At 38.8% G+C, this 25567-nt stretch overlaps 1 protein-coding gene across 1 annotated transcript in view; it reads right to left on the reverse strand.

The window, feature by feature from the left end:
- The window catches only part of LOC140188529 (calmodulin-binding transcription activator 1-like), a 1232669-nt gene that overhangs the window by 1162010 nt on the left and 45092 nt on the right, over positions 1-25567 (reverse strand). Inside the window, exon 2 of the mRNA XM_072244898.1 lies at positions 8791-8909. Within this exon, the coding sequence (XP_072100999.1) occupies positions 8791-8909 (119 nt within the window). The remainder of the gene's footprint in view (positions 1-8790; positions 8910-25567) is intronic.

Consider the following 25567-nt stretch of genomic DNA (forward strand, 5'->3'; position numbering starts at 1 on the left):
CATCTTTGCCGGCATTCTGGATCAAAGTCAAGGCTGAATATCCTGAGGTAGCCACGAAAGCACTGAAAACGTTGCTTCCATTTCCAACATCATATCTCTGCAAAGCCAGCTTCTCTGCAATGAATGCAATGAAAACTAAATTGCGGAATAGACTGGACACAAAGAACCCCCTTCAAGTATCACTGTCTCCCATTACCCCTCGATGGGACCAACTTGTTGCAGGGAAACAAGCCTAGGGCTCCCACTGATTCAGCGATATTGGTGTGTTGCAATGATTTTATATGTTCATACGGGGAAAATATGCACTGTGTTTAATATTAAATTCATTAGATAATTTTTTTAGAAATGAAATTGAGTGTATTAGCCACTTATAAGTGACTTAGTTGACTTATCACCTATATTCCGGTCGTGATTAACACCCCCCCCCCACCTCCCACCCCACTCCGTCGGCCGGTCCTCAAGAATATTGTCAATATTAAACCGATCAGTGGTTCAAAAAAGATTGGGGACCTCTGCAATATACATCCTGAAATGCTTTTTCTTAAATATTAAACTCAGTTTCTACATTCTCCAGGAACACTGCCTTTTTCACTGGGTATTTCCTACAGCTCTGATCTATGGTGCCTAGCTATTATACTTCTCTTTTCTCTCCCACATCCCCACACTTCTCACTCTTACTAACATAGCAAGACAGCTTCATCAACAGCTTATCTCTACAGCAATCCTGGCTTCATTTGATCAGAAATAATCCTTTTGTTCCATCCATCCCTTACTCAACTCTCTTACAGCTAACTTATTTTCTGACTTTTCCAGTTCCAATGAAGAGCCTAAAGCCTGAAAATTTAACATTTTTTCTTTTCATGATGCTGATGTCCCCAGACATTCAGAATTCCCAGAGTGTACCTATAATTTGCAACACCAAAAAAAGTATATTTGTAATGTAGAACACACAACTCCCAATTTGCACAATGCAAGCTCCATCAACAAGACCATAATCAGACTTTCTATTTTACCAGAGTTGGCTGAGGGATAAATGTCAGCTATCACACAGAAACTACCTGCTTGCTTTCCCCTAAAGAGTGTCATGTGATCTTTCATAATATGCACCCAGGTGAATATACTGTTTAATGCCTCATCCAAAAAATTGAAGCTCTGCACATCATTGGTTTTGCACTGGAATGTGAAGCTACATTTCTGTGCTCAAGTCTGTGGTGCAGGATCTAAACAAACATTCTGACACGAAATAAGAGAATATCTCCAAGTAAACAATGTCTTTTTGATACTTCCACCACATGCAGAATGTGGAATACTGATTCTCTATTTGATAAGATCCGTATTTGACTTGAAATATCTTACAGTCATGGAACTTAATATTACATTCTGCTTAATATATTTGTATCAGTGTATGATCAGGCAAATATTTCTTATTTTACCTAATTTTGACAATAGAATGTGCAAATCCTGCCAGTCCTTCTCTCACTTTCTATCCCACAGACCTACCTGATCCATTCCTGCTGCTCTTTATGGCCTAAGTGCCCCTCCAATAAAATGACATCCAAGTTCCTGGCTTAGTAATACTCATACAACCTCCAAAGCCTCCATACCCATTCCTCTGCAAGCAAACTTGACATTATGGGTGGGGGCTCTGTGCTCCTAGAAAACTAGCCACATCATCTGCACATGCATAAAATCCGGAAAAATCAAATTCTGTTGATTTATTTACTTTCCCTGTCCACCTCCCAACAAACACATTTGTGAGAATGACACACAAAAATACTAATTGAACTCAGCAGGTCGGACAGAATCTATGGAAATGAATAAACAATTAACATCTTGGGCTGACCATAAGACCATAATATATAGGAGCAGAAGTAGGCCATTTGTCCCATCAAGTCTGCTCTGTCATTTAATCACAGGCTGAGCCAATTCTTCCAGTCATCCCACTCCCCTGCCTTCTCCCCATACCCTTTGATGCCCTGGCTAATCAAGAACCTATCTATCTCTGCCTTAAATACACACTATATATATATTGGAGAAATCAAGTTAGTTGTAACAAGATGGAGGACAAATTTATGGAACGTATACAAGATGGTTTTTAGACTGACATGTTGAAGAATCAACTCGGAAAAAGGTAGTGGCAATGAGAACACATTAACCAATAACATTTCTGATAAAGGAATCAAGAGACGAATAGGCAAAACATAATAGACAGTATTGTGTTTGAAAATAATGCGCTTCAAGCCAAAACTAGGGGCTTTAGATTCTAAACAAAGGCAGTTATGAAGGTGCAAGAGAAAAGTTAGCTGTAATTAATTAAGAAAATACCCTGAAAGATATGAAGGTGATCCAACAAGGGCTAGCACTTAAATTATGAATAATTTGCAGAAAATATATTCCCGCAAAGCACAAAAACCAACAGGGAAAAAAATGACAACCTGCTGGAAGAACTCAACAGATTAAGCAGTATCTGTGGGAGGAAAAGAAGTATCGGCATCTTGGATCAAAAGCCTGCATCAGAAAAAAATATGGCCTATCAGTGATTAAACAAAGATTAAAGATTAGTTTTATTTATCACATCGAAGCATGCAGTGAAATGCGTTGTTTGTGTCAACAACCAACACAGTCCAAGGATGTGTTGGGAGCAGCCCTCAAGTATTGCCGTACTTCTGGTGCCAACATATCATGCCCACCACTAAAAGTGTAAATTGTTAAATTGCAAACCAAAGAGGTTCCACTTTAACAGTGAATATTTTATTCAAACCGTCTGCTTTCCAACTTGAAGCCAGCAGGTAATCCATTATACTACTGTCCACTGACTTCCCATTCTCTAACTTTATTCATTGGTCTATAACGATGTACCTTATCTAAAGCCTTTTAAAATCTACACAAAGATATATCCAAAATATTATCATAACCAAGACTTCAAAAATTTTTGTAACATTTAGTTTAAGGTTTTCTATTTTGAAATTCATCCTGGACAGCTTATTATTATTCTTTTTCTTTCTACGTGTTATTTGTTCCTTCTTTTAGTTGGAATTCCATTATTTCTTCCTATTACCAATGTTCAATGGACTCTGCAACATGATCTCAGTACCATTATTTGATCTTTTATAATTGCACAGTTCCATCTTTGTTGCACATTGGTTGTTCGCCTGTCTTTGTGTATTCTTTTTACACTGATTTGATCATATATCTTTGTTGCCACAGGGAAGTGAATTTACCTTGAACCTAGAACTTTAAGCTGACATGTCGATAATTCTCTGGATAATTCTATCCTATCTTTTAAGGATAGGAATTGTTAACTAATTACTAATTCATTGTCAACGGAGGAGATTTGTGGGATGGTACATTGCAGAGAATTCATAGGGAGCAACACTCTGGGTGGATTTGAATAGAACTTGCAAAGATAACAAGTACAATAAACTATTCACTTGTCCTTCAATCCTATTCTTGAAAATTCATTGCTCTTTAGGATGTCTCAAGTTGAGACAATACATTACGACATCAGAGATATCGCCACTCCCAACTGGTAGGTCATGCATTTTGATTCACTCAATGTTGACATTCACATTAACCTGCAGACTATGTGCAGCTCTTGTTTTTAATATTTTTCGTCTCCCAAACTGCCAAATTGAACTCACCTGGCATTTTGTCTTTCAAACCTGGAAAACATTTCTACCTACTCTAATATTCCTTTAATGCTGTCTTGTTTGAAAAAGGTTGATTTTACCACAGTTAAGTCCTAAATCAGAATGTTATATGCAAGCAACAAAAGAAACTTAAAATGTATGCATATTTATTGGAATATCCAACTAAATTTTGTTATATCACAAGAAAATTATATACATCCAGACACCTTATCAGAACAAAAGTTTGTATATTCCAATATGAAATCAAACAATCCACTTCTTTCCACTTTGTTGGCTTAACAGCATTCTCTTACTTCAAGAACGTTTTTCACTTTTAATGTAAAAGGCGATGCATTATTGGAGCCTATGAATCTTCTATTTAAAAGAAAACAATTTTTGAAAAAAAAAACTCCTCTCCCTTTTTTACCCAAATCACTCTCAAAAGGTGTGGAACTTATTAAATATGTAAAAAAATCTGTAAATCACAAAAAGTGGCACGTTGCAACATGAAGTTATTTCAATAACTACAACACACATATTTAGATGCTGCATTTTACAGCCAATTATTATTGTAATCGCAATCTGCAGGTTCTGACAGTAATTTTGTCTTTATTTTCACAAGTAATCTTTCATATAGTCCCCATCTATCCAGGTGGCAACTTTATTAGGTATACTTGTTCATTAATGTAAATATCAAATCAGCCAATCAACTCAATGCATAAAAGCATGCAAACATGGTCAAGAGGTTCATTTGTGTTCAGATCAAACATCAGAATGGGGGAAGAAATGTTATCCAAGTGACTTCCACAACGGAATGATACTGGTGCCAGACAGGGTGGTTTGAGGTTCCAAGAAACTGCTTATCTCTTGGGATTTTCATGGGAGTTTACAGAGAACATTGAGAAAATAAAATACATCCAGTGAGTAGCAATTCTGTGAGCAAAAATGCCTTGTTTATAAGAGAGGTCAGAGGAGAATGGCCAGACTGGTTCAAGTTGACAGGAAGGCAACAGTAACTCACATAATCACATGTTACAACAGAAGACCATCTCTGAATGCACAACACATTGAACCTTGAAATGAATGGGCTACAGAAGAAGAGGACCACACCAAGTTCCACTCCTGTACCTAATAAAGTGGCCACTGTGTATATTTTTTTAAATATACTTCTTTATTCACTTTCACAGCTTTGTTTGATTTTAACATTGAGATCAAACACGGTGACCCATAACCAGACATTCAGAGAAACATGGTTCTCTGAAACATTGTTTTATACATTGCTGTTAAGAGCTTTCAACCAAAGCTAAATCGCAATGTATACAGAAAATCAATTACATTCTATCAGTGATCAAGGGAGTTCAAACTGATTTGCACCTTTTATTCAACATTCTTGTAAAATCCAAATGCCAAATTTATGAACAAGTCCAAGAGACAAAGCATTCCTATTCAGTATCAAATGTGTCCCTGAATAAAACAATTTTGTTGTCAATCAGACACAACAATACTGTTGTAGGTGATTCAGAAGACAAAGTAGACAGTGCCTGAACAAACAATTCAAACTATTGATTTCTATTAAATACTTCCCATCCATAATTTTGAGTAGTTTTGCATGGAGCTCAATTTTTACCATCTTCCTTGTGACTTGAACGAAAAAAAATGGGTTACATGTTTATAGTATAATAAATAGGCTGAAATTAATGAGAGTTTTCAGATCATATCCATATTTGCTATTCCTCTACTGGGTGACTTTCTACAAAACACATGCAACTATTTGTTGAGTTAAGAGAATGAAAAGTGTTTAAAACTTGTTCAATTTTATGCTTATTGGTACAAAACATGGGAAGACTACGAGGATGGCTAAAATGGGGATAATATAAATAGTCAGGAATCACCCAAAAGAGAAATTAACAAAATATTGATGGATTTCTCAACCTGCTTTGGCTAGATGACCTCCCCAATACATCAAATCAAGTAAATCTGTAAAGTATATTTCCAGAATAAGACCTTGTCACATGGATCAGTAAACACTGAGCTTCCTACATTTCTTCAGTATAGTATGAAACAAATGTGAGTCTTTTCCCAGATTCCCAAGTTGCCATTTTGTTATCATAAAGAAAGTGTTGAGACAAGGAAAAGGCCAAATACTTAGTGCATCCCTGATTTGTGCACTCCTCCCCTTAAAATTAGTCAGATAAGCAAATGGATTCAACTAAGTTCATGAATGATTATTAGAGTTTCCTTGTTCTTCACTGCACTAAGATGATCATTTCTGATTCCTGAAAGTATACATTTTTTACTGTGTTTTGATCTTGCTTAAATCCCTTTATAGTTTTGGACTCTTCCTCTGCAACACAACCATCTACAAACTCTACGTGCAGCCAGATATGGCCTCTTGCTGTCCCCAATTTCCTTAATCCACTGCTGACAGCCATACTCTGGAAATCCCTCCCTAAGCATCTTTCTTCATTTCAGAACCTCTTCAAATCTAACCCTTTGGGCCATTGAGAACAAATGTCTTATTGTGCCATTGTGAAATTGCTTGCGATATTTTAAACTATCTAGAACACTCTTTAAACTAAGCTGTTATTACTTCTATTCCTTGCTGAAAGTTTGAAATTAGCTCTTTAATACAGCCACACTTTGTCATAAGATGTTCTGGCTGGCAGTCAGATAATTGGCATTGGCTGCATTTACATCTATACCTGTAACCCTGCTTAATTGTGCTAATTGGCACGTTTATGTACTGAAGCTGAATATATTCTCTTATTCCACAGTTTGCACTTCAATCAGTGTATTATGAAAATATGAATATGACAGTATGAACAAAGAGTAACACAGAAAGTAATACAAACAGATTAAAATCCAAATAAAGGGAGAAAAATCAGTAACTTTACAAAATTTTATTCAGATTTCTCTACATAGTAGTTGATGTCTTGTCACCACCTTATTTGAACAGAGTAAAATTTCTTTCACTTGTCAGCTTCAATTTCAAATCACAACCACTGAGCATACATATTAAATCAAGAAATTTACAATATAGAGGCACTGCAAATTGTAAATTCCTAACTTATTGAAATGTAACTTTATGTAAATTCTCCCATATAATGGCATTCTCATGGTATTCATTAATTAATATATTCCATTTGGTTCCTTAAGGTTGTCATAGCCTGGCAGGGGTGGGAGGGCGGCAGTGTTAGTGGGGATAAGCTCCCTCTACCTATTAGATGCTTCCAATGTCATGCGTCTCAAAGCCTCTGACAACCAAGTCCAGCTGACTGACTAAGCCCAGCAAAACTGTTTCTACTGACAGAAGGGACAAAGGTGAATTACTGAAGCCTTAAAACCAGATGTTCTGGGCAGGTGGAGCTCATTATCCGTGACTGGCAGCTCATCTAGACAGAAAACTCTGATCTCAAACCTCCACTGCTTGTTGCTATACCCACTTTATTGGGAAGGCTTCAGGAGTAAAGTCTGAGGAAAAATCCAGAGCTGGAGTCTCTGAGTTCAAAGCTGACTGGCACACTCCTGCTATGTCGCTGGTGCCAAACTGTATCAGTTGCTGCCATTCCTTTGAATTAATTGGCTGTGTGGTGATGAGGAGCCTGTTACATGGGCAACAGCTTGCTCTCTATATTGTACACCCCTGGCTTGCATACTTGCAAATGGCTGAGAGGTAACATCCATGGTTGACCCTATACTATAAGTTTAACTATAAGTATTGTAAGGATGATTATTCAATAAAATGAAAGAATTATACCAAAGTAATACAATCTGGGTTACTATAGAAAACCAACATTCTCAGAGAAATTGGCTTACAGACAGTTGTCAGGAACAGACCCTTATGAAACCTGGGGACTGCCTGTGTAATCAACCATCCCACTGTATGTTACATTATACAAAAAAGACAACTAACTCCACCAGTAAAAGCTTCAGCAATTAGTGAAAATGACAAGGTGCTTTTATAATGAAACAAATTGTCATCTTGATAACAGGTACAGCAAATATAACTGCTACATTAATTTGACACCTTCTTATAGAAACAGTATGAACTCGTCACTATCTAATAATATAATCAAAAGCAAGATTCACCTATCTACTCACCATTCTCTACCATAAAATGCATTAATAAATGGACACCCATCAATAAAACCAGATTATCTTTGAAGGCTATTACTTAACACTTAAGAATGCAATTTATTTCCTTGTGATAATTGAGATCACTTCCATTGGAAAGTTTCAATGAATTAATTTAACACTCAATCTTCCACATTTGATTCAGATATTCAACATAAATAAGACAAAAATCTTCAAGCAGATAAATCATATGAGAAAAGACCTTCTTTGACCAACAGGGTGAATAAAAAAAAACATAAGCTATGTTTGCAAGAAATCTCGTAACTGACACCAAGCATTTCATCCTACATCATGAACAATGTAGCAAAGGCTATTGTGTTTACATTAAGTTTGGTTATCACAGACCATACAAGAGAAACTCAAGGTCTTCCACTTGAATAGTCATCTCTTGTATTGTATAATCAACAGCTATGAGCAAGCAGGCTTGTTAGTAAAGTAATAGGTTTAAGAATCAATCCCAGAATAGCCTAGAATGAAATGCCACAAGATCATGTTAATGTAAGGAATTAGACAATGTATTTAGAAAATCTCTCTTACGAAGTTGTTAAGATGACTGTAATTACCAATGTAAAAATAAGAATTTAAACATACAAACATATTGTAGCATATTATCATAAACCCAAGGAAGCCATTTTCACTGAACAGCTTCAATCAAGTCACTAAGGGAATAGGAAGAAGAAATGGGCCAAGGGTAAACAAACCACCATATAGGAGCAGTATTGCACAATTACCTGTGTTTGCAGGCTTAATTGTAATCCTATATGTTCAAATGTTGATTACTCGATTCCAGTAGGAATCATTGTATTGGTCAAGAGGTAAAACCAGTGAACTTCTATATTCAAAAGCAGTTTTCTGATTTTTAGTGAGATCTACCCATGAAATTTTATAGCTCTTCTTCCATTTGCCACCCAGTCCTTTTGTAGAAAATAATCACACAATCCAATACAAAACCTTCAACTAAATGGACAGATGAAACATTAAAAGGCTACTTATAATCCAGTGGAGTCAGTAGAAACAAACACATTACCTCATTTGTGTTCCAGCGGTGTCTTTCCTTTGGTAAAGCAGAACATTTCGGTAGACATTCTAGTAATTTCTTGGGCAAGAATATTTTCACATGACTGCCATTGCTGTTTCCATGATCATCTGAAATTAGCAAAATCATACAAATTACTGACCAATTAAGAAACTTAAGTCACATAAAGAGCAGGGGAGGGCCAGTCCAACCTGGGAATATGGTCCATCTTGAATGGCATTATGGCTGATTCAATGGAACATTCACTCCTTCCATCACCATTGCACTGTGACTGCACTACACACCAACTACAAAATACAAGAGTAACTTGCCATGACTGCTGCAAGGACATGAACTTATTACCTAGAAAAGGGCTCCCTGAAGTGTGGGTCACAACCCCAAATAAAGCTGACGGATACTGACCTGCAAGCCACACTTAGCTGAAAATATTGTCATCATACCACCTCCCCACTGAAACTGAATGCATTCAATTGTTTATCTTGTTGAAGAAAATGTATAATGGAGACACAAGAGACTGCACATCCAATAATCTGGAGTGAAAAAAACAAACTGCTAGGCTTGTCTTGCTGAGCTCTTCCACTAGTTTATTACTCTGTATACATTTTTGGTATGTTCATATTGATTATCAATTTGAGTTCAGAAAAATAGTTATAATTAACAAGAACAAAAAAGTGAGTAGTGAAGAGATTCTAATTTCATGTGTTATATTGTAACTCCATCCTGCAGCTATACTATAATTCTGCATTTACATTAAAAACTGTTTAATGGCACTTTACCACAATAAATACAATCCACAGTTAAAGCAAAGAAAATAAATTTCAAACAAATTTACTAAACGTTTTAGTCACAGTGCCCAGTTTTATTTTTCAGTCTAAAAATACTGAAAATTATGTTACATAATTTATATTAAAAATATAATGACAATAAAAGTGTACTGTTGCACATATTTGTGCTACATACCCTGTATTATACCGTGGTCATAAAAAATTTCCATTGTTTAAATTAAGTCATTTTCCAACTAAGGTTGGAAAAGAGATGCAAGTTAACACCCAAGTCCCACATAATCGTAATGGAAATGTATTGCCGTCCCTTCACCATCTCCTCCAGCACACTTATGGACTCATTACATCCAAATACAATTAGTGAATAAAAAAACGAAATGCTCCGTAAGGAAATTCAAATTTCTTTTGAGCCTTCTGTTCGACATCAACATAGTATACTTCTGTAGTTGTCAGACAGCTTTCCCAAACTAAATTAAGTAGACAGCAAGTCATAAATGAGAATCTCAGCAGCAACTTAAATATTGGAGTCATCACAGACAATCCTGATCCTGACCTCAAATGACATCCCTCAATACACTAGTAGCAGAGATCTGGATAATATTTATAACTGTGGACATCTTTACTTGATAATTAAATTTTATGGTCATGGAAGTCAAATGAAGTTGCAAATTAAGAAGCGTCATTATGATTTCAGAGGATCTGTCCTGAGCCCAGCATGTAACTGTCATTACAAAGAATGCACAGCAATGCCTCTTTCTTAGAAGTCCTCCCCACCACTGAGCACATCTACAAGGAGTGCTGTCACAGAACAGCAGCACCCATCATCAAGGAACCCCCACCATCCAGGTCATGCTCTCTTTCTGCTACTGCCATCAGGAAAGAGGTACAGAGACCTCAGATCACACACCACCAAGTTCAGGAACAGTTACAGTATTTCCCCTCAACCATCAGGCTCTTGAACCAGGGGGATAACTTCACTCACAGCAACTCTCAACTGGTTGCACAACCCATGGACTCACTTTCAACGACTCTACAACGCCCTAGTTTCTCACAATTTATTGTTTATTTAATTATTTTGTTTTTATTTCCCACATTTTATATTTGCACTGTTTGTTGTCTTTTGCACATCGGCTGCACATCTATCTTTGTTGTGTGAGGTTTTTATTGATTCTATTGTGCTTTTCTTTGTATTTAGCGTGAACGCCCACATGAAAATTAACTTTGGAGTAGTAGATGGTGACACATGTACTTTGATAATATATTTACTTTGAACTTTGAAGCACCTTGACAACTGTTATATTATCAAATCAAGACAAAACAAACCACATTAACTTAATAGATGATACTGTAATGAATACACTTGATTCAATGAATAAACTTGAATCATATTCCTTTATAGATATACAATAAATTTAACAAAGTAGTACTTTAACTCTAAACAAGTAATTGCAACATTATAAATTACAAAACCAAAATGGTACTTGCAAAAGAGTATGTAAAACACAAATTAACTGCAATGTTACAGTAGAAATTTATGGATTTAATAGTCAAATGCAATTTTAAAAATTGATTGGATTGGTGTTTTAAACAAAAATCCAGTTTGCATTTCTGTGCTTTTTTTCCTGTTATCAAAACAACATTGAGCATTCTGCAACTTATCACACTAACCTGCATCAACCTGACTTACTTTTTTTTTAGGTTCATTGGGATTGTTTTGGGGACAGCGCAGTGAGTTAGAGATCAGGTAAGTGTTTAGAGACAGGGATGAGGGAGAGGGGTAGAAAATGAAAAGTCAGGGGAAAGAGCTGTTATTAAGAGTCCAGGTCAGAGCACTCTCAAAGGTCAGTGACCCCAGAGGTTAGGTTGGTAGGCGCTGAGAGACCAGCAATCCCTAGGTCAGCAAGTCTCGAGTTGGAGGTCCATATGGGTGAAAGTCAAATGGGCTTGTGACTCCCCCCACCAGATTGGAGATCCAAAGGTCAAACCTGTAAGTCATGGTTTTGATACACACATGTCGAAGGCCAAAGGTCCATGAATCCGGAGATAAAAGTCCAAATATCAAAGCCCATAAGTCAGCTTGTCCAGAGGTCGAAAGCTCAATTTCTGTGAGTCTGGGCCAGGGACTGGAGCCTGGAATCTCAATGTCTGCAAGTCTGAGAGTCTAGGAGCAAGAATGGAGGCCCAGAGTCAACCTGCCCTGAGTTTGGATGCCTGCATGTATGTGCATGTGTGCATGCATGTTGGGAGTTTGGTAAAGGGGCTTGTTTTGCTGTTTTTTTTTCCTGTTTGTTGCTGCTACTGCTCCTGTTCGTGTTATTCTGCTGAACATGGTGGCCATGCTATGTTAGCACCAAAATGTGTTGCAACACTTGTAGGCTGCCCCCAGCAGATCCTTGGTTGCGCTGTTGTTTACACAAATAATGCATTTCACTGCATATTTCAATATACATGTGATAAATCAATCTGAATCTGAACAGTGCCTCGCAGCTGCCAAGGCCTCCCAAAATCTCTCCAGCTTGCTAAAAGAGAGATAGCTTGAAATCTATCTTACTGACTACAGTTGTCAACATCTGTCCACTATTTCTTTGTGATTTTACATCATGGCTTAGTTTGAAAAGTTCTGTGAAACAGCTAGGGACATTTTTAAATAAATTATAGGTACAATCAAATGGAAGTTAATAGTGTTCTCAATTCCCAGCATTATAATCAGCATTCAACTTAGCAGCTGTCTAACCTCGCTCCTTTAGAGAAATTTCTAGTCACAAACAAAAGCACTTCGAGAAAATTAAGTTCTCCACAAAAGCTGCTGTGAAGGAGTACAGGTGATCCTGTACCTCTAGATAAATACCAACATAGACAACAATCGCTCAAGGATGCTCAAGTGTTCTAGAATTGCAGGACTTTAGTGGCTTTCTGCACATTTGAGCTTTAGTCCATTGATTTGTTATCTCATTGCAAACCAAATGTTATTGCTAGTTTTTCAATAATTAAAAATATAAATGTGATTTCAATGGTATTACTAGAAACTTGATCCCTCGTCAGGAAACATGTCATACTTCATAACAAAGAGCAACAGCTGCCTTAAAACCTTTTTGATCAGGGGTCCCCAACCTTCTGTGCACCGCGGACCGGTGGTGTTCAAGTAGGGTTAAACTCACCTCAACATGTCTTTTACAGTTAGAGTTGTCAACTTTCTCACTCCCAAATAAGGGATAAAAGTAGCAGTCAAATCCCGCGACACTTTACCCCAGGAAAGACTACCCTGACCATGAAGCCTTGTGCGGGCATCTGTGTGCGTATGTGCATACGTGCCGAATTTTTTCTCCACAAATCGGTTTTGCCTTCATCTTCCCGACTACTGTACACTGTACCTACATTATTTCTACTTTATATAGGCTGTGTATTTATCATATCATTCCTGCTTTTACTATATGTTAGTGTTATTTTTGGTTTTATGTGTTATTTGGTATGATTTGGTAGGTTATTTTCTGGGTCTGGGAACGCTCAAAAATTTTTCCCATATAAATTAATGGTAATTGCTTCTTCGCTTCACGCCATTTCGGCACGAAAGGTTTCATAGGAACGTTCTACCTTAGTGGGGGAAATATGGGACAAAGGCGGTCCTGTATGGGACAAACCAATTTAGCCCAATATACGGGATGTCCTGGCAAATACGGGACAGTTGGCAACCGTATGTTCAAGTTCAACAGTGCATAACAGGGAATGAGGAAAGGTGCAGCTGACTCGTATTGCTTCCTCACGGCCCGGTAGCACATGCTTTGCAGCCCAGTACCAGTCCGCGGCCTGGTGGTTGGGGACCGCTGTTTTTGATAATATCAAAAACCTCAGTCATTTGGCAAATATTATAATATTTAATGACACTGGCAAGTTCTTTCAATGGAATAAAAGAAACGACTTTCCTTCCCTTGTTAAATTACAATCTCATTACCATGACAGAAACCCACAGATACAAGAGGAAAAGGCCATTCTTTATACTCAAGCCTAGATAACAAATATTAACACTACACAATGATAGGTAGCACAGTCAGCCCAATTTCATCTGCACCATTCTTTACATTAGCTCATTAGCAGACACAAGAGCTAGAACTGAAATAATTGCAGTCTTCTCAGTCCCAAGTTGGGGCTCAGAGTTGGATTTTAGCACACCAAGTTATGCTACAGCTGACTCAGCAGCTCAATGAGGCTATGAATTAAACGAGGGACCTTTGGCCTGTTATATGATGGTTTTACCACATATGCCATTCGGTGAATTCTGATGCAGTAATTTAATCACAGCGCAGATTACACTTACAAATAATTACTGAATCTATCCCTTAAATACCTGCCCTGTAATCCACTCTGAGATATTGATTATCCTGTGACAAATATTTCCCGGCAATGTATTAAAACTGTTTTTATATTACAAAACTGTAAAGAACCTGAAAGCCTACAGTATCATATGATAAATGTTTATCTTTTCCTCTGAATTACTACACCTCTACCATGCTCAGCATTCTACTCTATCAGGTTAAATGAAAAAAAAACTTTTCAGCAGACTATATATTATAAAGAACAATAAGTAGTTCTCAGCAAATTTAAAGCTCTTGTAGTTCATTATGTCACCAGAAGTCAAACTAGCCATCTGTTACTGTATTCCCCTTACCCAAAAGATTTCAACATCTTTGAATTAATCAGAATCAGATTTAATATCACCGGTATACGTCATGAAATCTGTTGCTTTGCGTCTGCAGTACATTGCAATACAATAATAAAAACTATAAATTACAAAAAGTATATATAAAAATAAATTGAATAAGTACTGCAAAAAGAGAGGGGGAAAAAGATACTACGGAAGCGTTCATGGCTTCATTGTCCAGTCAGAAATCTGATGGAGAGAGGAAGAAGCTGTTCCTGAAACTTTGTGTGTGTGTGTGTGTGTGTGTGTGTGTGTGTGTGTATGTGTGTGTGTTCCGACTCTTGTTGCTATTGGAGGAGGTATGAGAAAGGGCATGTCCTGGATGATGGATGTGGCCTTTTTAAGGCATTGCCTTTTGAAGGTGTCCTGGGTGATGGAGAGACAAGTGCCTATAATAGAATTGGCTAAGTTTACAACTTTCTGGAGGTTTACTGATCCTGTGCAGTAACCCTCCAGACCAGATGGTGATGCAACCAGTTAGTGTTCTCCATAGTACATCCGTAGAAATCTGTAATTGTTTTTGAAGATATACTAATTTCCCTCAAACTCCTCATGAAATATACTCACTGTTGTGCCTTCTTTGTATCAATATGTTGGACCCAGGATAGATCCTCAGATATTGGCACCCAGGAACTTAAAAATTCTCATTCTTTCCACTTCTGATCCCTCAATGAGGATTGGTGTGTGTTCCCTCTACTTACCTTTCCTGAAGTCCACAATCAATCTCCTGGTCTTAATGACATTGAGTGCAAGGTTGTTGCTGCGACACCACTCAACCAGCTGATCTATCTCGTTTCAGTATGCCTCCTGATCACCATCTGAAATTCTGACAACAGTCGTGTTGTCAGCAAATTTATACAGTAGATGGCATTTGAGCTGTGCCTAGCCACACAGTCTAGGGTGTAGAGAGATTAGAGCAGTTGGCTAAGCAAGCATCCCTGAGGTACGCCAGCGCTGATTGTCAACAAAGAGGAGACAATATTTCCAATCCGCACAGACTGTCTCCCGGTGAGGAAGTTTTGGGCCAAGACTTTGACATCAACTGACTACTCTTTTCCATAAATGCTGCTTGACCTACTGAGTTCCTCCAGCATTGTGTGTGTGTGGCCTGACTTAAGTATTACTATTGACCAGGTGATCCAAGGCCAAGTGGAGAGCCAGTGAGATTGCATCTGCTGTAGAGCTATTGTGGTGAAAGGCAAATTGCAAGAAGTCCAAGTCCTTGCTTAGGCAGGAGTTGATTCTAGCCATGACCAACCTCTCAGAGCACTTTATCACAGTAGGGCACAACAGTGTAGTGGTTAGCACAGCACTTTACAGGACAGATGACCTGGGTTCAATTCCCACCGCTGCCTGTAAAGAGCTTATACATTCTCCCCATGACTGCATGAGTTTCCTGGGTGCTCCAGTTTCCTCCCACAATCCTAAGACCTACCAGTTGGTAGGTTAAATGTTCATTGTAAATTGTCCCATGGTTAGGCTAGGATTAAATGGGGAGATTGCTGGATGGCGTGGCTCAAAGGACCTATTCCATGCTATCTCAATCAATCAAGCAATAAATAAATAAATAAAATGCCACTGGGTGGTAGTCCTTGAGGCAGCCCATCCTGCTCTTCTTGGACTCTGGTATGATTGCCACCCTTTTGAAACTCCAACTACAGCACTGAGAGATTGAAAATGTCCTTGAACACTTCCACTAGTTTGTTGGCACAGGTTTTCAAAGCCTGATCAGGTTCACTATCAGGGCTTGATGCCTTGCAAGAGTTCACCCTCTTGAAAGATGTTCTCATGTCAACCTCTGCAACAGAGATCAGAGGGTCACCAGATGCTGCAGGAATTCACACAGATGTAGTTTTATTCTCCCTTTCAAAGCAGGCAGAGAAAGTGTTGAGCTCATCCGGGAGTGAAGCATCAAATCCATTCATGCTTCGGAGGAAGTAAGGACCTGCAAACCCTGCCAGAGCTGTCACGCATCTGATTCCATCTTTAACCTGAATCAGAGTTGTTATTTTGCTCTTAAGATAGCCTTCTAAAGGTCATACATGATTTCTTGTATTGCTCTAGATCACCTGTCTTGAATGCCACACATGTAGCCCTCAGCATACAACAAATCTCCTGGTTCATCCACGGATTTTCATTTGAGTATTTCTGGTATGATCTCAATGTCACACATTCATCCACATAGGTCTTGATGAAGTCTGTGACAAATGTGGGACGTTCATTCATACTCAAAAAATGAATCGATGAACATTGTCCAGTCCATCGACTCAAAGCAGTCCTGTAAGAGCTCTTCAATCTCCCTTGACCATATCTTAAGTCTCCACCACTGGTGCTTTGGTATTAATTATTTTAGTTTCAGCTATTTAAAATTACGCCTTTTTAAATTTTATAATTGTTTTTTTTAATATTAGCATGTTGTTTAATAACCAACTTTCTCAGAAGGCAGCAAAATAAATTATTTCCTGAAAATTTTACTTGGAACAATAACGTGAGCTCTGAGATGCTCAGAAATCTTCATACTTTTAGTTTCACATTTTCCCTCAAAAAACTTGAACAGTCTTCTACTCATGATGGTAAAACATTATCCATTTGAGGGTCCCAATATCAGATTTACACAGTTCTAATAAACGGCATCATAGGTCAGCATGGGGTAAAACATTTTCTGCAATGGCCTATTATGTATTCTCAGAGCAAGGACAGACCAGACTACATTAAGTTCTCTTCACTTTGTACCTCTGTTAAAACTGAACTTTTAATTTTCTACACCAGACATCTTTAGTTTATATTCTGTGCAATGAATTCTTATATACTGCAAAATATCAGCAATCCTACACTACACAACTCAGTGTTAGAATTGATAAAGCTTGTGTACACAGGTGCTTTACATTGACAAGACTGATCATACTTTCATACCTTTTGCATGAGATGGATTTAAAAGGGAAGAGCAAACAAATAATTCATTATCTACCGGTTATCATACAAATTTCTCGAAATCAATAAACACTGCTGAATGGTTTTATGAAAAAAAATTAAACTAACTTGAAGTATAGCAACAGCACTAGTTGACAGGTAAGCATTGGGGGATTTACACATTTTTCTTTGAACAAACCAACAAAAATTTTGAAATATTAGCTACCGTAGTTTTAAAGTCAAAAATTGTGAACACCAGTTTAATCCCCAACACAAGCATTGAATTAGCTCCGATCCGTCCTTATTGCTTATTTAATGTGGAACACTCCTAGTCTTCGTGCCATCAGTTAATACTACTAACTTTTCATTGTCTAACTTATCACAATCTTTTATTTTGGAATGTTGTGGAAGATGTGGCAAGTCAACGGTTAACATAGTATCCAGGCAGGAATAGATTACAAATGGTATGCAGTCAGCACAGGCAAAAAAGATCTCCTAAGAAAGGTCTTTCAAGAGCATAGCTTCCCTTTGTACAGCAGGGAACTGGAGCCATTTGGCATACAAAGAAGAGACAAGAATGTAATGGAAGGATTCAAGGAATATACACCAACAATTATTTAACTAACTTCAAAGTACCCTCAGATGTTAGGTTGTAGTTTCTACTGACTTTTTTTTACACACCTGCATTGTGAATGGAGATTGATCTTGTAAATAAGGACTTTGAACACACACAAGGTTATCAACTGGTCAATATCCTGAACTGCTAGTGAACTCTGTATAACAATGGCACTTCTCTATTCAGACTTTTGAACAGTGTGGTGACAGGGGCCATGCTGTTCCCCTTGTACACAAGTAAAATAAAGAATGATTGAGGAACGAGTGAGAGCTTTCAGAGTCAGGGTCAGTTAATCTGCCATGATAATGCATTCTCCCCTCAACCATCGTTGTCGCAAGGAGAACAAACCCAGTTTCTTTTGTTGCTAAAATATCGCAAAACTTAAAACAATTCTGATAAATATCCTATCCTCTGACTTCGGTAGTAAGTTTACTGCATGCCAATGAATGGCAGATACAACATAGCATCGATTAGATTAGATTCAACTTTATTGTCATTGTGCCGAGTACAGATGCACAGCCAATGAAATGCAGTTAGCATCTAACCAGAAATAACTGCGAATAAAAAGTAAGTGCTATAGCACACAAATATAAAAGTACTGAGACAGTACAAAACGGGTGCAATATTGCTTAGCGCTGTGATGTGAGGTTCAGCAGTCACAGCCTCAGGGAAGAAGCTCTCCCTGTGCCTGCTGGTGCGGGAGTGGAGGCTCCTGTAGTGCATACCAGATGGGAGGAGAGTAAAAAGTCCATGGTTAAGGTGAGACGCATCCTTGATAATGCTTTTCACCCTGCCCAGGCAGCGCTTATGGTAGATGTTCTCAATGGTGGGCAATTGGGTGCCGATAATCCGCTGGGCAGTTTTCACCACATGCTGGAGTGCTTTGCGATCCGATACGGGACAATTGCCATACCACACTGAGATGCAATACTAATATCTAACAATCGAACCAAGTCAATTTACCCAGTGAACAAAACTAATTAAAAGAGAACAGGAAGTGTAGAAACTACATCAACTTCTTGCAAATAAAACAAATATTTCCCCAGAAAGTTACAATGTGTAGTGGATAGTTATACCCATGTTATCTGCATCAAGTCATTCTCAGCCACCACAATATGGTTATGATCCATAACTAACAAGAATCAACCAAATGTCCACTTTTGGCTGGCTATAGAACTATCATAATATACTCTATTTAGGAAATCTTAAAAAATGTCTCATCTACTAGATTGTCTATATCTAAGCTAGTGGTCGCCAACCTGTCGATCGTGGTCAACTGGTCAATCTTTGAGACTTTCCTAGTAGATCCCGAAAAAAATCAAAAATAAATACTGTTGTAATGTGAGCATTATAAAAATAAGTAATACTAATTAGGATAATAGTAATATAGCAATACTTTTACTACTGAAAGCTGTTTGTAAAGAGAGATTGTTTCCGGATTGCGGGGTTTTAGTTCCGTTCCTTCTGCCCAGTGCGCATGTGTGTAGCTCCCCTGCCAAGCACTGCGTTTTCAGCATAGCTTGTGCTGTATCAAAGTGACCAATTAGATTAGATAAGAGTACAGACTGTCGCAAACATCAATATACAGCACTCACTCGTGATATCCTGATAGCATCACAGAGGCTCCACGAAAGGCGGCAAAAACTTACAAATTCCATCCAGAATGGGAAGAGGAATTTCTATTTACCTTGGTGAAAGACAAGTGTGTATGTATGTTGTGCCACCAAACACAAGCACTGACTGAAAGACAGAATCTGAAGCGGCACTACAACACCAACCACCAGAAATTCAAACAACACCTACCCCCCAAAGAGTGCAATTCGTGCCAGGAAAGTTGAGGAGCTGAAATCTGGGTTGAAGGCCCAGCAATCGTTTTTCACAAAACATGCTGCTCAAAATAAGGCTGTTATTGAAGCATCATTTCATGTAAGTCACCTTTTGGCTAAACACAAGAAGCTTTTTACAGATGGCGATTCATTCAAGGAAGGAATGGCCATTACCACAGAGACTGTTTTTAATGACTTTAAAAACAAAAACGACATTACAACCACAATTAATATACCGCTTGGCCCTGCAACAGTGACAAGGAGGGTAGAGTCACTGTCAGAGTTCGTGGATCAACTTGTCACTCTGTGAATATTTTTCATTACAGTTCGATGAATCCCCAGATGTAATGCACACAGCTCAGCTTGTTGTATTTGTAAGAATGGCTTTCCAGGATTTTACAACAAAGGAGGACTTCCTCACTGTTTTACAATTAAAGAAGAGAACAAGAGGTGAGGATATTTACAATGGAGTTTAAAAAATATGTCCGTGAAAATGACATCCCCATTCATAAACTAGTGGCAATTACAACTGATGGGGCCCCAGCAATGCACGGTGTACACGTTGGTTTTATAGCACTAGAAGTCAGTGCCTACTTTGGGTCAACTTATCTATATGAAAGTGCATTTTCACAGATGAAAATTATTAAATCTAAGTACAGGAGCTGTCTTACTGACAGACACCTCACAGACTGTCTCAGACTGGCTGTCTGTGGTGATGAGCCAAATTTCAGGGAACTAGCAGAAATTATTCAGCCCCAGTCATCACACAGAGTGCAACAGTCAATTTTTATTCATTTATTTTTCGTGTTGAAATAAAATTAAATAATGAAACTTAGAATTAAAGGTGTGAAGTATTGTAATATTCTTAAAGACCGACCGCTATGGCCTGTTTGATATGCTAGTTACAATGTTTTCTTGTTTGAGTTAATTTGAAAGTTTGACAAACGTATTTTGTGTAATTCACATACAATTAGCCCAAATAAAAGGCCTCAAATTGAGCTGTTTTTTCTCGAAATTATTTAGTGGGTAGATCTTGTCTTTCACTAAAGTTGAGGTACGGGATGTTGGACTTAAAAAGGTTGGTGACCACTAATCTAAGCTTTGAAGTACTACCTCAAAAGAATTCTGTATAGACCTGACCTGCTGAACTCCTCCAACATTTTGTTCTGTGCTTCTTTGTAAAGGTTGGTTCACCTTTTCTTTTCAAAACTCTGCTGGCTGCCCTTCAACTTATATTTTCAGTTTCAAGATAGTGAACTCCAGTAATTGGGTCACATCGGGATCAGAAAATTTTGGCCCAGTTAAGTACCTGCCCCAATTAGCCAAAGTATCATGGAAATAGTTAAAAAGGTATAAAAAAGCCAAATTACCATTTAACTGGCTAACAAATTACGTCTTTAAATGAAAAACTGAACAAATTAGAATACTGTCAATATTACCACGTAGGTACTAATGACATCGGTAAGAAGAATGACAAGGTTCTGCAAAGTGAGATCAGGGAGTTAGGTGCTAAGTCAAAGGGCAGGACATCCAGGGTTGAGATCTCAGGATTGCTACCTGTGCCACATGCTAGTGAGACCAGAAGTGGGAAGATTATACAGTTTAACACTGGCTAAGGAGCTGGTGCAGCAGGGAGGGCATACGATTTTTGGATCAATGGGCTCTCTTTCAGGAAAAGTGGGACCTGTACAGAGGAGACTGTTTGCACCTGGGGGTCTAAAATCCAAGTGGGAAGGTTTGCTAGTGCTGCATGGGGGGGGGGGGAGAGGAGGGGGTGAAACGAGAGTTACAGGGGGATGGGAACCAAAGTGCCAGAACAGATAGTGGAGAGGTTGTGGAGAGGGATGCAAAAAGCATCGAGAGAAAAGCAGATGAGCTCAAGGCATGGATCAACACTAGAATTATGATATTATAGTCATTTATGGGACTTGGTTGCAGGAGGGTCAGGACTGGCAGCTCAATATTGCAGTTCCATTGTTTTAGACGCAACAGAGCAGGAGAGGTTAAAGGAGAAGGAGTGGCATTACTACTCAAGGAAAAGTCACAGCAGCGTTCAGTCAGGACAGACTGAAGAACCAATCCAGTGAGGCATTATGGGTGGAATTGAGTAATAAAAAAGGTATGATCACATTAATGGGGCTATATTACAGACCACCCAACAGTCAGAGGGATTTAGAGGAACAAATTTGTAGAGCGATCACAGGCTGTTGCAAGAAACATATGGTCCTAATAATAAGTGATTTTAATTTTTGCAGATATTGACTGGGACTCCCATACTGTAAAAGGACTAGATGGGTTAGAGTTTGTCAGATTTGTTCAGGAATGTTTTCTTAGTAGATAGAAGTCTCGCTGAGAGAATGTGCAATACTTAATCTGCTATTAGGAAATGAGACAGAGCAGGTGACAGAAGTTTGTATAGGTGAACACTATGCATCTAGTGATCACAATGCCATTAGTTTCAAAGTAGATATGCAAAAAAGATATATTTGGTCGCAGGTTGAGATTCTAAATTGGAGAAAAGTCAATTTTGATGGCATCAGAAAAGATCCGGCAAGTGTGGATTGGAACAGGCTGTTTTCTAGCAAAAGTGTTCTTGGTAAGTGGGAGGCCTTCAAATGTGAAATTTTGAGAGTACAAAATACCTGTCAAAGTACAAGGTAAAGAAAACAGGTGTACAGAACCTTAGTTTTCAAGAGATATTGAGGCCCTGGTTAAGAAATAAAAGGAGGTAAATTGCAGGTATAGGCAGATAGGAACACACAAGGTGGCTTATGGAGAATAAGAAATACAAAAGAACACTTAAGAAATAAATTAGGAGGGCTAAAAGAAGGCATGAGGTTGCCTTAGCAGACAAGGTGAAGGGGAATCCTAAGGGATTCTACAGGTATGTTAAGAGCAAAAGAATTGCAAGGGACAAAATTGGTCCTCTGGAAGATCAGCATGGTAATCCATGCGTGGAGTCAAAAGAGATGGGGGGGGGGGGGGAATCTCAAATGCATTTTTTGCATCTGCATTTACTCAGGAGAAGGACAAGGTATTTAGAAGTAAGGCAAAACAGCAGCATTTTTCATGGACTCCATACTCTATACAGATTCCAGAGGAGTTGTTGTTTGCTGTCTTGAGCAAGCTAGGGTGGAAAAATTCCCAGGGCCTGACAAGGTGTTCTCCTGAACCCTTTGGGAGGTAAGTGCAGAAATTGCAGGGGTCCTAGCCCAAATATTTAAATTATCCTTTATGACAGGTGGTGTACCAGATGATTGGAGGATAGCCAATGCTGTTCTGCTGTTTAAGAAAGGCTCAAAACATAAGCCAGGAAATTATAGGCTGGTGAGTCTGACATCAGTTGTGGGAAAGTTATTGGAAAGTAGTCGAAGGACCGCCTTTACTTCCTGAGAAAACTAAAGAAATCTGGCCTGTCCCCTAAAACCCTCACTAATTTTTATAGATGCACCATAGAAAGCATTCTTCTAGGGTGCATCACAACCTGGTATGGAAGTTGTCCTGTCCAAGACCGGAAGAAGCTGCAGAAGATCATGAACACAGCGCAGCACATCACACAAACCAATCTTCCGTCCTTGGACTCACTTTGCACCGCACGCTGTCGGAGCAGGGCTGCCAGGATAATCAAGGACACGATCCACCCAGCCAACACACTTTTCATCCCTCTTCCCTCCGGGAGAAGGTTCAGGAGCTTGAAGACTCGTACGGCCAGATTTAGGAACAGCTTCTTTCCAACTGTGATAAGACTGCTGAATGGATCCTGACCTGGATCTGGGCTGTACCCTCCAAATATCCCAACCTGCCTCTTGGTTTTTTCGCACTACCTTACTTTCCATTTTTCTATTTTCTATTTATGATTTATAATTTAAATTTTTAATATGTACTAATTTTTACTATTTTTAATATCTTTAATATTTGTAATCCAGGGAGCGGGAAGCACAGAATCAAATATCGCTGTGATGATTGTGCATTCTAGTATCAATTGTTTGGCGACAATAAAGTATAAAGTATAAGTGAATATACAAGTACTTGGATAGACACTGACAGATTAGGAATAGTCAGCACGGTTTCATTAATGGTAGGTTATGTCCAACCAATCTAACCAATTGAGGAAGTTACCAGAAAAGTTGATGAAGGCAAGGCAGTGGATGTTGTCTACATGGATTTTAGCAAGGCATCAGACATGGTCCCGTATGGGAGATTGGTCAAGAAAGTTCATTCCTCGGCATTCAAGATGAGGTAGTAAATTGTATTAGAAATTGGCTTTGTGGGAGAAACCAGAGATTAGCAGTAGATGGCTGCCTCTCTGACTGGATGCCTGTTGACGAGTGGAGAACCGCAAAAATCGGTGCTGGGTCCACTATTCTTTGTCATCTACATCAATGATCTGGATGATAATGTGGTTAACTGGATCAGCAAATCTGCAGATGACACCAAGATTGGGGGTGTAGTGGAGAGTAAGAAAACCCATCAATGTTTGCAGCGGGATCTGGACCAGCTGGAAAAAATGGCAGATAGAATTTAATACAGACAAGTGTGAGATGTTGCACATTAGTAGGAACAACCAGTGTAGGTCTTACACAGTAGGGCACTGAGGAGTGTGGTAGAACAAAAGGATCTGGGAACACAGGGCCATGATTCATTGGAAGTGGTGGCACAGATTGATAGGATCGTAAAGAAAGCTTTTGTAACATTGGCCTTCATAAATCAAGGTATTGAGTACAGGAGATGGTATTTATGTTGAAGTTGTACAGGATGTTGATGAGGCCTAATTTGGAGTACTGAGTGCAGTTTTGATCGGCTACCTACAGGAAAGATGTAAATAAGGTTGAAAGTGTACAGAGAAAATTTACAAGGGAAGTTGCCGGGTCTGGAGGACCTGAGTTATATGGAAAGACTGAATAGATTAGGACTTTATTCCTTGGAATGTAGAAGATTGAGAGGAGATTTGATAGAGGTATACAAAATTATGAGAGTATAAATAGGGTAAATGCAAGCATGCTTTATTCACTGAGGTTGAGTGGGACTACAACTACAGGTCATGGGCTTAGGATAAAAAGGTTTAAGGGGAACATGAGGAAAACTTCACTCAAAGGGTTGTGAGAACATGGAATGAGCTGCTAGCACAATTGGTGCATGCAAGCTCAATTTCAACATTTAAGAGAAGTTTGGATAGATGCATGGATTGTAAGGATGCGGAGAGCTATGGTCCTGATACAAGTTAATAGGAATAGACAGTTTAAATAGCTCAGCATGGACTAGATGGGCCAAAGGGCCTGTTGGTGAGTTGTACATTCCTACAACTCTACTGCAGTACCATGAAATTGTGTATTAATTTGTAATAGTTGTTGACAGAAGAATTAATCCCGTGCATGAGGGGAGGAGAAGATGGCGGCACAACGCAGCACGGGCAGCCGCTCCCAATTGATATCATATTTATTAAATAGGGGCCATGCACAATCCTGATTTGACGGAGACGAACATGAGAAGCATGGAGGAACATCTGGAGAAACTTCTGAAATGCCTGCTTTGCTGCCGCTGCTACTGTGCGATCGAGAATCTCCAGAGGGGAAGGCCCCAAATCCTCTGCTTTGCCTATTGCCTGTTGCTGGGGCCGGAGTCAAAGCGCTTGGCAGAGATGGTGCTCGGTGTCGGAGGGCTGGTCAGAGGCTCGAAGTTTTCGGACGGACTCAAGAGTTGGACTGTGGTCGGGTGCTTCCAGGATGCTGCATCGGCAAGTTCGCGGCGCTGGAAGCTCATAGCAGGGAGAGTTTCTCCTTTCAACCGTCTGCGTAAGATGATGGGACTTTCGAGAGACTTTGAGACTTTTTTTTTTACCATGCCCATGGTCTGTTCTTCATCAAATTACGGTATTGCTTTGCACTGTTGTAACTATATGTTATAATTATGTGGTTTTTGTCTTTTTTTTTAGTCTTGA

Source organism: Mobula birostris, chromosome 27 (assembly GCF_030028105.1).
Source record: "Mobula birostris isolate sMobBir1 chromosome 27, sMobBir1.hap1, whole genome shotgun sequence".
Taxonomy (NCBI): Eukaryota; Metazoa; Chordata; class Chondrichthyes; order Myliobatiformes; family Myliobatidae; genus Mobula; species Mobula birostris.